This window comes from Cydia strobilella, chromosome 26 (assembly GCF_947568885.1).
Source record: "Cydia strobilella chromosome 26, ilCydStro3.1, whole genome shotgun sequence".
Classification (NCBI taxonomy): Eukaryota; Metazoa; Arthropoda; class Insecta; order Lepidoptera; family Tortricidae; genus Cydia; species Cydia strobilella.
Window position 1 is genome coordinate 3035893 of NC_086066.1, and position 15342 is coordinate 3051234.

Consider the following 15342-nt stretch of genomic DNA (forward strand, 5'->3'; position numbering starts at 1 on the left):
GTTGTCCCACGACATTGGAAAAAGAATAAAAATCAACAGTAACAAGATATAGCACGACAATTTTAACTATGCTGTCGACGAAATTCGGTACTAACCGTGCCACGTACTATTTTGTATTCCACTGTTAAATGGTGGCGACACTTTGGACGGCATGTTTAAATTTGTGGTGTTTTTAAAATGAGAACATCCCACACTTGAACGTTCGAAATTCAAAAGAGGCTTCAAGAGCGGTTAGTGCCCTATCGAAAAAAAGCGTTTAAGGTTGTTCGATTTTCAAATGCGTTGTAATATAGATAGAGCGATCCCACACCGATTCGTATCTTTGAGGAAAATTAAATTAATCACCTGCTTCTTACTGTATTATGTATTCTGATCAATTATATATAAAAACTGGCCAAGTGCGAGTCGGACTCGCGCACGAAGGGTTCCGTACCATTACGGATAAAAACAGCAAAAAAATGACGTTTGTTGTATGGGAGCCCCACTTAAATATTTATATTATTCTTTTTTCAGTATTTGTTGTTATAGCGGCAACAGAAATACATCATCTGTGAAAATTTCAAATGTCTAGCTGTCACAGTTCATGAAATACAGCCTGGTGACAGACAGACAGACGGACAGCGGAGTCTTAGTAATAGGGTCCCGTTTCTACCCTTTGGGTACGGAACCCTAAAAACAGTTCCGTTACATATAAACAGCAACCGATGAACGAGAAATTTATTACGTATAGGTACCTGTTCTTCATGTATTTCTTGTAGAGCTTTACTAAGAAAGGATTTTGAAATAACCTTTGGGGTTTTGGGGGAGGGGGCAGTGTTATAAACTATGTTTCCCAATGCTTTTAAAAATATCAGAAAATTTTTGCTTTTGAAATCAAACCTCGAAAGATGCAGAAGCGATGATATAATTACAAGTCATTCTGGCAACATTTTGACGTTTAAAAAAAGTCTCATAAGTTGGGTGCGTTCGTAATTTTCGTAAATCGATATGTTTGTCAAAGTTTATAAGTTTAGGTATGATTAATTATAAAAGTAGTTTTTTTTATTACGTGGTGTGGAATTAAAAATACTAATTTCTCGTATTATAAAGATCCTCTTAGGTTCAGTCAGAAACTATGGAAAACGTTTAATTTAATATTAGCCACCATTGAGCATTACAGCTAAACTTATGAAACTTATAATTTAAGGACGTCAGAACGGTAGCCGCTTGTGCCTTGTGGCCCAAGGCCCTTGTGTGATGTAAAGAAAACTTTTTCTTTGAAACAGATGCTAGGTTTTTGAGACCCTTCCCCTAAAAGCGGTTATGGAGACCCCAAGGGACCAGCGGACTCATTATGTGTCTGCGTTTAGGACGTTTAAAAAAAGTGTATTTTATCCGTGTATTTTTTGGCGCGTTACACCTTTTCCAATTCTATGGTAAAACATAATGCGAACAGTGCAATTACATTCATGTGTCCTTATAGCCTTTTCAACTTAACCATAGATACCAGAAGCCTTATACTTACAAGTTACACCTTACTAAATGCATAAAGGTACAAAATAAAATAACAAATCAAAATGCAATATCCAAAATGCATATCGCTGGATCAGATACGAACTCAATCCACCAAGTTATCTCAAGTCCACGGTCATTGAAAATCAACGCACTGACATACAGATCGCAACAGGAGATAGTACATAATGATATGTTCGCGTCCAATGACAAACTTAAACATGTCGACGGTCAAATATTTAACGAATTTCATCTCACAGTATTTGTAGGTGACCGCTCGACGACAGAGACGTTTTCAACGGCAAGCTTAAGTTTGTAACAGTCTCCAAATGACGTTCGAAGTACAAAAATGGTCGGCGAACCACAAAGCCCGAAAAAAACTCACTCAGACAACAATTTATAAATGATTCGAATTTTGAACAAAAACCGTGGGACGGAAGAGGACGGGGATACGTCGGGTCAATTTGAAAATGGAATGTGGCCAGAGTGGGACGGTTAAACAATTTAAAGATGGCGGCGCTTTAATGAAAGAAGATTGGAGACAATTGTTTCGATTGATATTGATGGCTGGACCGTATATAATTTATTTATTGTGTAGGTAAAGATTTCTCTATGGTTTGATTTGGTCTTCGTTTGGGGTCATGCCATATCGTTGTATCTATTTATTAATATGACAGGAAAGAAGAAAGTCTGTCTATTGTTTTAGATTTGACAATTCTAGCGATTTCTACGCTTTGCCTAAAGAATAAGCATTTATCCAACCAAAAACTTAATATAAGTAAGTCTTTGGTATAACAATTAGGCTAAAACAACACTTAAACAACAGTCTTTGGTTGTCTAAGAGTTGGGAGATTAAATGACAAATTGAAATAATCAATTTGTCATTTAATCTCCCAACTGAAAATTGAAAATTTCAACCGTCTAGCTATTACGGTTCATGAGATACAGCCTGGTGACAGACAGACAGACGGACAGCGGAGTCTTAGTAATAGGGTCGCGTTTCTACCCTTTGGGTACGGAACCCTAAAACTTTCTATCGACTCTACCTAAAAGTACGTTAATTACAACCAATCTCTTTTAGCATATCTCCTATTAGATAACTACTTGAACCGAGTCGCAATCTAACAAAACTAGGAAAACCAAATAGGAAATCGTATAGATCATCTTAATACAGAGAAAATCATTCCTTATTCTGAATAGGGTGGTTTCCTATAGATAAACTAAATTGTATCACAGCGGTTATGAAATCAAATTTGCAGATAATGCACTGTAAAAGAAGATTAAACATGTTTTTCGCTCTTAAGGCCGTCGGTTTGCCGCTATCTTTGTCACATTTCGCAAGAAAGAACGGGAAAAACCATGCGCGCCAAGTGTAAGTTTTGATCGAATTTTGTCGATTTTTATTTATTTTAAAAACGTTGCCTTACAATATCGAAATTCGAAAGCGGTAATATTACTATTTAAGTTAAGATTGTTTTTTCTTCTTTTTCTGTTTATAGTGTCACATAGTAAATAACCGAGTAAAGTTGGATTAAAAATCCTAGTTGAAGGTTACTTTGGGGATTAATTGTATCGAGCGAAGTGTCATAATTCGTGTATCGGAAGCTTATAAATTAAAGATAATATAATCAAGAACTACATATATTTTTTTCACGTCTACGAATATAAACGTCTCTTAGAAAAATATGATCATATAAGGAGATTTTTCGCTCTAGCTCAGGGAACCGCCATAAAATCAACAAAAAGTTGAAAGTATACATAGTGACTCAGAATGCGTTCTCTTACTACGAGTAGCTTCCTTAACAGCAAACCGATTTGAAGTTTCATAAAGAGTAGCAGATTTGACTGGTCATTACACTGCCCTATCAACCATACTTTGATACTGATACTAGCTAATTACTACCAAATTATCCTTAACTAACAAAAACCTCAAAATACCCGACAAATGAACTGACAGATGTATCCTTTAAACAATTGGCACGCAAAAAAAACGAAATCGATTTTAGCGTACCGAATTCCGTCCGGTACCGAAATAGGTACCTATTTTAATTGTTTAGGTATAAAAAATGTCCGCCATGTTGGATGTCCTTCACGGCTGACCAATCGGAACGGAGAACGGATGTGTATTAGGTTTTATGTATGACTTTGGAACCTAAAATAGGTATAAATAACATACCTACATTTATATCCACTGGTTTAAATCATTGAAATTGGCTGTGGTTATAAAGCTGACTACGATGTACAGGATTATACAATTTCCACATAATATCTATAGTTTAAAGAAATAAAACCTTAAAAATAACAACCTAAGTCTTGAGTTCTCTAATCTAATTAATTGAGTAATCTAAATTAGAATAACTAAATTTAAAAGACTTTGCGCTTAAAAAACTTAGTGTTTTGAATCGTAAATCTCGTCTTTTTTCGAGTAATTCACGTCCGATAAAAGAATCTGTGATCAATTTAAGGTTTTATTTAAATAGATACGAATAAAAATACTTAATCTGAATCATGGCTTGCGTGTACAGCCGCCATCAGATATATCGGAGCGGCCAAGGTGTTCACAATATCTGAACACGCATTCTAACGTCTTGACAATAGAGGCGTGTTCAGATATTTGTGAGCGCCTTGGCCGCTCCGATATATCTGATGGCGACTGTAAAACCTATTGAATAAGTTCTGAACTAAATTAAATTGACGAAATTATAAGTTAACCCGTTTCTTGACATAAGTTTTTAATTATTTGCATATATGTAATATTATTTTTGCTCTATTACACTCAAGGAAAGCTTATTATATCCTTTTTATTGATTTTAAATTTTACGAAGAAAACTTTAAAAATAAATTTAAACCACGATATTTAAGACACTAATTCAATAGTCGCTTGAACTAGATTTCTACTACCACTTGATACGATTTTTTTTATATTATAATCAAAGATAGATATAACTCCGTAATAGATGTATACAGTCTAAGGAAAAAACGTGCCTCGAAAATCAAGACAATTTGATTCTCGTTCAGAGGGCGCTACTAGTTTTGGCCAACTGTCGTATAGATGGCGTTGACGGTTTCGTTTGTTATTTAAAAAAATTAACGCATATCAGTGAAAGAACATGGGTCAAAATCATAAAAATAATTAATGCAAATAAAAAACATCATTTATCCATATTTAAATACATTTTATCGTATTTTTATAAATCTTCATTTTTAGTTTTAAAGTGTGTCGACAGATTGTAGTGAATTTACTGGGGTTACAAAGTTTACTATGACAGTACCGCTCTTGTATAAGTTACTCTATGATTATAATTTACAATTAATATGCGTGGGAACATTTTCTATCTACATTAAATATTAGATCGTATCTTTATTCAATTATTCTTAATTTCTGAGAACTCTTTGAAGTAAGCCGGAAAATTTACAAAAACCACTACTACTTAATACGCTTTCGGTAAAGGAAAACATTGTGAGATTCATGAAGAAATTTTTAGATGTATGCATATGCAAAGCCTCCAAAGTACTCCAAACTCTCATAAAACTAGCGTTACTATATAAACAAATTAAATTAAATAATCATTTATTGTAACATACAAAGTAAAAAAACCGGCCAAGTGCGAGTCGGACTCGCGCACCGAGGTTTCCGTACTTTTTTTATTTTTTATTCAGTTGATTGAATGAAAGGTAAATTGCAGTTTACGATTTATGACGTATTTAAAAAAAGACTACTTATTAGATCTAGTTCAAACCAATTTTCGGAGGAAGTTTGCAGGTTAATGTACATCATATATTTTTTTAGCTTTATCATTCTCTTATTTTAGAAGTTACAGGGGGGGGGGGGGCACATTTTACCACTTTGGAAGTGTCTCTAAAAAAATGATGTTAGAAACTTCAATATTATCATTTTTGAAGACCTATCCATAGATACCCCACACGTTTGGGTTTGATGAAAAAAAAATTTTTGAGTTTCAGTTCTAAGTATGGGGAACCCCCAAAATTTATTGTTTGTTTCTATTTTTGTGTGAAAATCTTAATGCGGTTCACAGAATACATCTACTTACCAAGTTTCAACAGTATAGTTCTTATAGTTTCGGAAAAAAGTGGCTGTGACATACGGACGGACAGACAGACAGACATGACGAATCCATAAGGGTTCCGTTTTTTGCCATTTGACTACGGAACCCTAAAAATAAGATTAATGTTAAGACTTACAACTATATACCTATATACTATACCTATACCTGTGTTGTGTACAATAAAGTAATTACTAATACTACTACTACTATATACAACCTAACATGCAAAATAATGAGGTACAGTGCGCTGCGAAATTGCATGGAGAAATTTTGAATGAATTAATTGACAGTCGCCATGCATTTTTACAAAAACCGGATGAGCTTTATAACTTTAATTCAACACAATTCATAATTCAATTCATATCAACTTTAAGATTATGTTTATCGACTAGAATTAATGGTAAAATTAGTTAAAAGTCAAAACAATTCAAATTATAAAATTAAGAACATATTAAAAAATAATTTATGTCAGCAAAGATTAATAAAAAGTAAGTAAATTAATTAAAATATAAAATAATATGACAAAGGTTCGGACATCACCCTATAAAACCTGACATTTCCTGGACGGTTATTTCTTCAAAAATCATAATCTTTCGTGGGCTACTAACACCGTTAACTTGCCAACGTATACAGTGTAGCATTACCTTCCCTTTGCTCTGTCAAACTCTGAACTCTTTGCTAACTTCTAGTGAATAGTTGTTTCAAAAAAACACTGGCACTCGCCAAGTCCCCCGCAACAACAACGCAGTGACAAAGAATCAAAAATCCTAATAAATGTCATTACCAGGTCTAAGGCGATTAACTTTCATTATTTTACCTTTTTTCCGACGTTTCAACTAGGTTGCACTAGCTGTGGTCACGGAAGACAAAAATCCTGACAAGTCAGGGGAAATCCTGACCAGAGGCCCGTCTATCAAAAGCTTGTAGCTTGTAATACAAGCGGAAGTCCCTTTTTGACAGCTTTTGTTAGAAAGGGACTTCCACTTGTATTACAAGCTACAAGTTTTTAATATACGGACCCTAATATCTCTTCTCCACTCCGTTGGACACTACAATCAATAGCATCGGTTGATTCTCGCACGAAGTGATAGGAGCTTCCGCATATGTTAACCCTTAAATGCATATTGTTGCCAAATGTATACAAAGCATTGGACAGCTTACAGATTCAACAGAAAAAAAGCTTAAGTTTCTGAACGCACCTTTAAACCAAAGGCCAAGTAATAGTAGTAATTTTTTAAATCATGCATTTAAGGGTTAATAGCAATCAATACATTATCAAAGCTCAAACTTCCATTGGTATATCTGTTCGGTGAATTATTTACCTCACAAAAACCGCTGACGCAACCGAACAATCGACATTGTCACGGCGCAGTGATCCACGGATCTATAGATCATGGATCACTTTCGGCGCGCGCGTGACAGTCACGGCCAAGGTTACTACGATGTTATGCAATTTTAGTTATTTTTAGGTTTAGAATGGGGTTAGGAAATTGCTGAAAAACTAGAGTCATGATATAATATTGTCTTCGGTTACCGCGATAGTTATACCTACTCATGGAATAAAACTATGAAACTATGAGGGTTCGAAACGTCGGGATGTATTATAAATTCAATATACGCGATATAATCCGTTTTCCGTTTTATTTTAAAGTCATGATCTTTTATTTCAATGTTGTTTATAAGTATTTAAGAGAGAGAGTAGACCGCCACATGAACCATATTTTATTACTTAGCTTTTTCCGGCGACTTCGTCTAGGATGATGATCATGATAATGATTTATAAAAACTATGCTTTATCCTTCTTTGGGTCAATACTATCTCCATAGCAAATTTCGTCTAAATCGGTTCAGCGGTTTAAGCTTGAAGAGGTAACAGACAGACAGAGTTACTTTCGCATTTATAATATTAGAAGGGATTGTTAAGGAAAGATAAATTATCAGTTTTGGAAATACTTAGCATAAGCATACGAATGCAAATTACTTAGTAAATTTTTCCTCCAGTGTTTTAAAATGATTGGTTATGGCACTTATGGCCTATTTCGGGTTATTTTAAAGAGTTTTCAATTATATGTTAATATATTTTTCCTTTTTTATTGTGGGACGTACCACATTATTATTATTATTTTTATTTTTGGTCAAGTTTGTGAACCTTAATATGCAGATGTCGCTAGTGACGTCGTCACAGTTGCAATGATTAAATTCGCTTTGATTGACGGATGGTCAGCTGGCGCAATTGGTAACGCGTTGGACCGGCAATCCAAGGATGTGGGTTCGAGTCCCACGTTGACCAGAGTTTGATCATCGTTGATTTTTTCATTGTGATTGACATCTGTATATACAATTTATAGTTTTTAATTATCTTCGATCTTATAAACTGAAACGCGAGTTCGACTCGCAATTGGCCGGGTTTTTTACTAATAAAGTTCCGCCCGACAGAATTGTAATAACGCAAATAAGCCACACGGGCGCTTATACGCGCCTTTCTATCACTACAATGAAAAAGTCAATGCATGACCGATATACCCGCCTTTAATCTACGAGTACAATAATCAACCCTTTCACAACTTTTTCCATTGACAGTCCTACCTCAGTGGCATCACTATTGACAATGCTAATCCTTCTTTTGTATTAAAAGATACAAAATCAACTGGCGACGGTTTTTTTGACTAACTGTTAAACCGCTATTTAGGTGACAGTTATTGACAGGTTTATGGCGTTTTTTGATAGTTTTGGGTAATTGTTAATGGATGTGGGTCAGTAATTGGCTTAGATCTTAGTAATTTTTACAATGAAATGTATGAAAAGCGTTTTATTATTGTCTCATCTCTACCTAAATACCTACAGTACATTATTAGATTCCCGACGAATCCGAAACGTCGCCAAAAGCGACTAAAATTAATAGTCAGTGAAACCGTACTGATCTAAATATTTTGAAATATGTCTCACGATAGTTTAATTTCGATCATTGTTAGATCGTTTCTTAAATTTATTAATCTTTAAAACAGAGTCTAAATAAGATGACTCTGCAGCGATTTTTATAGCAGAGACGTGGAAGTGTTATTTTAAACGTGAAACTTCTATGAAATTATGACGTATAAATAATACGTCTGACGTCTGTGCTATATAAATCGCTCCAGTTATCTTGATCTTAATCTATCTGCTTATTTAAATCATTGTTCCTCATACAGTTTTTAGGGTTCCGTACCCAAAGGGTAAAAACGGGACCCTATTACTAAGACTCCGCTGTCCGTCTGTCTGTCACCAGGCTGTTGAAATGTTCACAGATGATGTATTTCTGTTGCCTCTATAACCACTAAAAAGTACGGAACCCTCGGTGCGCGAGTCCGATTCACACTTGGCCGGTTTTTGTTTAATACATGATATTGTGGATAGGGAATGCAATTTTGAAACAAGATTGGCGATTCGAGATTTCGCGCGAAGAATCTGATGCTAGATTGTGTTTCGAGATTTCGACTGTCAAACTTTCGAGATTGAGATTAATTTCGACAGGATCGGGATTTGACAAAGTAGGTAAAACAAAAAAACTCGGATTTTAATTTTAAGAGTAAGGTTTCACTTGCTGATTGCTGCCATTATTATAAAGTCAAACCAAGAAAAGTCTGCATAGAATTTTGACAACACGCAGTGCAGGTGTTATTTTAAACGTCAAACTTCTATGAACATTATGACGTATAAATAACACCGGCACTGCGTGTGATGTCAAAATCTCTGCAGTCTTTTCTTGGTCTAACTCTAGTAAAATAAATATATAAAAAGCCCATTTATTCCATAAACAACTCAAACTATAGGTACACGAAAAAAATATAAATATATAGTTCTAATTTTAAACTAATCACTTAACATAACATCATTAATTGGATCTATACATATGTATTTAAAACTAAGTAGGTTAATAGGTTTGGACCCCTCGGGTAAAGGCCTCCTCCAAACTATGCCATTTCGCTCTGTCTTGAGCTACTTCTTGCCAGTTCTTTACTTTACGTTGTAAATCGTCTGCCCAACGAGCGTTTGGTTTGCCCTGTCTTCTCGTTCCTTTTGGCCTAGACCACAGCGTGACGATCTTAGTCCATTCTTGCCACGTGGCCGGCCCACTTCCATTTTGATCTTAATGCGTATTCTAGAGCATCAATGCATTTTGTTTTTTGTCGTATATGGTCATGTCTAATTTTCTCGATTAATTAACTCTAGTATTGTGCCAAAATTCTGTTATTTAGGAAGTTTTACAAAATACAGCCCCATAAATTCATAACGCACCTACACAAATTCATAATTTACAACTTCACGAAACCCAATAAATCAAAAACCTCAAACCCTTTTCTAAAACTCCATTGTCCACTATAATCCCTTTACCAGAGAATAGACTTAAAGACTTACGGTTTTAAGCCACCACTACACTAATTAGGAACAGTAGCCCTTATAAAAAATACGTCATTTGATAATGGACCTTACCTTTTATTATTTTAAGTTGACATTTCAATATCACATTAAAAAATACATGCATCCGGAATTTTGTCATTTGCATTCAAGGGACATTTCTAACGCGTTTTACACCTTGTTATAATGACTTTAAGTTGATATTTCATTGATATAGAAATGTATGTGTCGGCGGCCGATCATGAAATAAATGTCTCGTCCGATTTTTTTTTCTTTTTCTGGACAGTTTGCCCTTCTGGCACCTGAAGCAACCTAAACCTATCCTACCTTATGTATCTATTAGTTTAATGTGACTTACCGTCAAAACATTACACAGGAACTTTACTATCTGCCTGATTTTACGGTCGGCCGCCGACGTATGGAATGATGAGTGAGAACGACAGATCTTATTATCTAAGTGCGAGAGGTCATTTTTGATTGAACGTGGTGCTGATTGACATACAATGGCTTGTGTTTTAAGCTCTTGAGTATGAATGGAAGAAAATTATACTTTGAAGATGTTGACAGTTACAAAATAATAGTTAGTTGTACTTACAACAAAACTAATTTTATCTGAGCTTCGCTTTACTCAGCCCGATGAAATGCGTATTTTTAGGGTTCCGTACCCAAAGGGTATAAACGGAACGGCTATTACTAAGACTTCTGTCCGTCCGACAGTTAAAATTTTCACAGATGATGTATTTCTGTTGCCGCTATAACAACAAATACTAAAAACAGAATAAAATAAATATTTAAGTGGGGCTCCCATACAACAAACGGGTTTTTTTTGCCGTTTTTAGGGTAATGGTACGGAACTCTTAGTGCGCGAGTCCGACTCGCACTTGGCTGGTATTTTTACTTACACTCTGCTTTTCAATTTGAATACGGGAAAATAAACAAAAACCGGCCAAGTGCGAGTCGGACTCGCGCACGAAGGGTTCCGTACCATTGCAAAAAACGGCAAAAATATCACGTTTTACGTTATGGAAGCCCCACTTAAATATTAATTTTATTCTGTTTTTAGTATTTGTTGTTATAGCGGCAACAGAAATAAATCATCTGTGAAAATTTCAACCGTCTAGCTATCACGGTTCCTGAGATACAGCCTGGTGACAGACGGACAGACAGACAGACAGATAGCGAAGTCTTAGTAATAGGGTCCCGTTTTTACCCTTTGGGTACGGAACCCTAAAAACGGTAATTTCATGTAATTAAATTCACATCTGATATAATGCCTTGTCTTGCGCGTCTGTTCGGCTTTTAAGGCGGATTGAGATGGATCCTTTTGCTAGAGTTTCGCAATCAAATTTGTCAAACTATCGTTGGAGGTTACATCCATTTTTTGTAACATTTTAAGGGGGCCTGCCGCCCGATAGCCCCCCGCCCCCCGACCCCGCCAGCCAGCCACAACAAAACAACAAAATAACAACAAAACAGCCAGTAACAACAAAATTTTGACAATTCCGAACAACTGACAGGCCGATATCGTCCGGCGGACTGATAATCAGTGGGCCCTTTTATGCCTTAACTGGCCCCTAATTTTTCTACAAGACAGTTTGCGGTTATTAACCCTTTGACATTAATAGTTTTTCTTCTTCCCCAGGTGAATACTTGCTACAAGGTGAACTGCCTCGTGAACTGGTCAGCGGGGAGTCGCTGGAGCTGCTGGAGGAGGCGCTCCAGCTGGTGGAACTAGGAGACGAGGCCAAGGATGACCAGCCACAGGTATGCTGGAATTACCTACATGTATGATTTGTCTTTCGATTCTACAGTACCTGTCGAAAGTTTAAATTCACCCCTTGTTTTCGGTAGAAATGAGTACTTTTGTGCTATAATTTTTTCCAGTTTGGATGTCGTTTGTTTCCTACCGATCCGTTATTGTTTCCAGAGACGTTTTGATTAGTCAGACACAATTTATGTACATTTCTAAACAGCTCATTCCCTAAAATCTTATAGGCATGAAGGGCTACAATTAAAATTACATCGAATTGCGTCGGTGAAAAGACACCCCTCATCTTCCTCGCGTTGTCCCGGCATTTTGCCACGGCTCATGGGAGCCTGGGGTCCGCTTGGCAACTAATCCTAAGAATTGGCGTAGGCACTAGTTTTTACGAAAGCGACTGCCATCTGACCTTCCAACCCAGAGGGGAAACTAGGCCTTGTTGGGATTAGTCCGGTTTCCTCACGATGTTTTCCTTCACCGAAAAGCGACTGGTAAATATCAAATGATATTTCGTACATAAGTTCCGAAAAACTCATTGGTACGAGCCAGGGTTTGAACCTGCGACCTTCGGATTGCAAGTCGCACGCTCTTACCGCTAGGCCACCAGCGCTTGAAAGCGCAGTGAAAAGACACCCGACGTGTCCGAAGTGTGTGCGCATGAATCCATATTATATGCCTAAGAAAGTGTTTCAGTTTCTCAGTCTAAGGTAACCGACATAGCTCTTAGGACTGTACGTTTAAAGTGGCGAGGCCATATGACTCTTGCCGTTATGTCTATAAGATTTTAAGAAATGAGTTGTTTAGAAATGTACGTAAATTGTGTCTGACTAATCATAAACATCTCTGGAAACAATAACGGATCAGTTGGAAACAAATTTCGACATCCGAACAGCAAAAAAATATCGCACACAAGTACTCATTTGTACCGAAAACAAGGGGTGAACTTAAACTTTTGAACGGTACTGTACAGTCGCCATCAGATATATCGGAGCGGCCGAGGTGCTCAAAAATATTTGAACACGCACCTAGCGCCTTGACAATAGAGGCGTGTTCAGATATTTGTGAGCACCTTAGCCGCTCCGATATCTGATGGCGACTGTACTTCCCGTGATGATTCAAATATTTCTAATAATCCTGCTATCTATTGTACCGCAGACACTTCGAGAATGTGAAAATAACGATCCATACAAAAACTGCGAGTCCCTGTGACGTCACATCACACACGGCTGCGCCAAAATGTATGCAAAGGAATAATTCAAAATTAGTTTTTCGTCATTTACGCCGTAAAAAATGCGTATAGGTATATTCCTAGTTCCCAGCATATTGTTTTCTCGTTATATCATAAGAAATCTTATAAAATTTTACATTTTATACCTATTTAATTATTTTTTTACGTTTGTAAACTCGAATATCTTTACAAAAATGTTACATAAAATTGCGGATTTCACATTTTTGGATTAATTTCGTATTTTTGAAGTGTTTATTGAACAAGCATAAAATAAAAGGGTTAAAACAAATCGTCATTACTTTGAAAAAATCTCGTATCTCGCACTGCTAGAATGCTACTCGACACGCGAACGCGAAGCGAAGCGATGCGGCGCGGGGTGAATCAATCCTTTGAAACCTATAGAAGTGTCCTACGTGGGCGATCTCGTTGCGAACGCGAACGCCGTGGGCCCGCCACGCCGCGCCGCGTCGCGTTCGCAATTGACCACATTTTTCTTTTGATTGACAGAACAAGATACGAGTTGTTTTCAAAGTAGTCACAAAATGTACGGCGGTGGAAGTCACTCCACTCCGGGCATTATAGGCGACATGCCAGCATTAGATCGTTCTGAGCAACTGTTTTGTTGCAGGCGGTAGAGGGCAGCAGCAGCGACAGCGCCATGCTGCACCCGGCGATGCGGCATGTGCCGCATCACCTCGCGCACTACCAGCACCAGGTCAGCTCCTACACAATACCCTTTTATTTTGCGTTCCAGTGTCGGGCGCCACCGGCTCCCGAGCGCCTAGTCTCTATCTGCTTCTCGACGCAACGTTGGCGCAAACGCGTGCAGTGACACCTTTTTCCATAACGCTGACTAGACACCGATGCTAAAAAGACGCTAGAGTGGGTCTCTCTTACGGCCCGGCCACGACATCGCCCGGCGGCTGCAGCGGCGAGCGGCGGCCATAGGTTGGAGCGAGACACAGCGATCGGACCTTTCGTTCCCACCTATGGCCGCCGCTCGCCGCTGCCGCCGCCGCGCGATGTCGTGGCCGGGCCGTTAGGGTCTCCCTACATATGTCGACGCGGAATCAGAAAAAGCCGATAGAAAAAACCTTTGTCCTGCTCACTATATTAAGAGCGAAAGAGGCATCGGCCAATGCGAGCCAAGCCGAATGACGACTTTTTCGCTCTTATTACGCCGACATATAGGTTTTTTCTATCGGATTTTGCCGATTCCGCGTCGACGTCGATACGTAGAAATCGGGCGAAGCCTTTTGGAGTGCTCCAATGCCATACTAAAAGAGAGATAAATTCGCTGTGACGATACGAATAGGTATTTATCTCAGAATATATAACATGTCTCTAATTGCGTTACGTTTCTGACATACTGCCGTGCTGGCAACCTGGTACCTTTAAAATCTTAGTTAACTTCGTTCGTAGTTTCATTATTTTACTCGTAAATATACATTAAAGTATATTTAAAGATGATGTAAACTCGTAAACCTTACGCGTAGAAGCTTACAAAGTTGTTAATTCTATTTTTAGTTAATAGTCACAGAAACAGTCTTAGAAAACCATATCACAAACACTTGTTAATACATTCACCATCGAAAACCTTAAACACCTTTGACACGTACGCCAAGCGGCGGTAGAAAAAAGGCTGGACGTTTCGGATAAGATAAATGATGGTGGTGACACAGGGAGCATGCCACACACGACGGCGCGGCGCAATGTTGGAGATGGTGGCTTGTTTTACAATATAAAAGAATAGTTAATAGTCTAGAATATAATCTTGACGATTATTTAATGTAGTACACGCAAAAGTCCTCCAAATTTGTACACTATTAGCAAGGTATTAAAAGTTTTCTGAAACTCGAAAAAACGCGATATCTATCGTAAGAGCGTTACACTTTTTACGGCCACCGAAGTTCCAAGTCATATTGGAAATTTTCAAGACTTGCTGACTATGGAAGAGTTCTTGGTTGCTCAGTTGGAAAAGCGCTGGAGTATAGATTCACAGAGGCCGTGAGTTCAAGTCTCAACCAAGGCAGTATTTTTTTCCACTTTTAAATTTATTCTAAGCTTATACATTAAAGTTAAAACCTTTGAATTGTCTACCTACCTTTGACAAAAAGCTGCCCCGCTCTCTCCTCTTTTTTAAACCCATGGCGGTAAAGACCAGCGTATATCATATATCATTCGATTGACAATTACAAGAATCAGACAAATTGTGTGTTTGTTTATCAATATGGCTACCGTGTTTAAAACAAAACTAACAATGTTCATTTCTTGAAGAGATTGTAAAATCCTACTTGGTTAAATTAAATTCTATTCTATTCTATTCTTCTATTCTTACACTTTTAAGCGCTGTGATTCAACTTTTAAGCTTGTGTGATCGTCAGCACTGATTACATAGTT

The 15342-nt window shown here is 37.4% G+C and overlaps 1 protein-coding gene and 1 non-coding gene across 4 annotated transcripts in view; both read left to right on the plus strand.

Annotated features, from left to right (window-relative positions):
• Positions 1–15342, plus strand: part of LOC134753392 (segmentation protein cap'n'collar-like) — a 169695-nt gene that overhangs the window by 87955 nt on the left and 66398 nt on the right. For all 3 annotated transcript variants that reach the window (XM_063689281.1, XM_063689279.1, XM_063689280.1), the window contains exons 6-7: positions 11595–11716; positions 13571–13657. In XM_063689281.1, the coding sequence (XP_063545351.1) occupies positions 11595–11716; positions 13571–13657 (209 nt within the window). The remainder of the gene's footprint in view (positions 1–11594; positions 11717–13570; positions 13658–15342) is intronic.
• Positions 7776–7847, plus strand: Trnaa-ggc (transfer RNA alanine (anticodon GGC)). The gene has a single exon. It is a non-coding gene; the product is annotated as a tRNA-Ala (tRNA).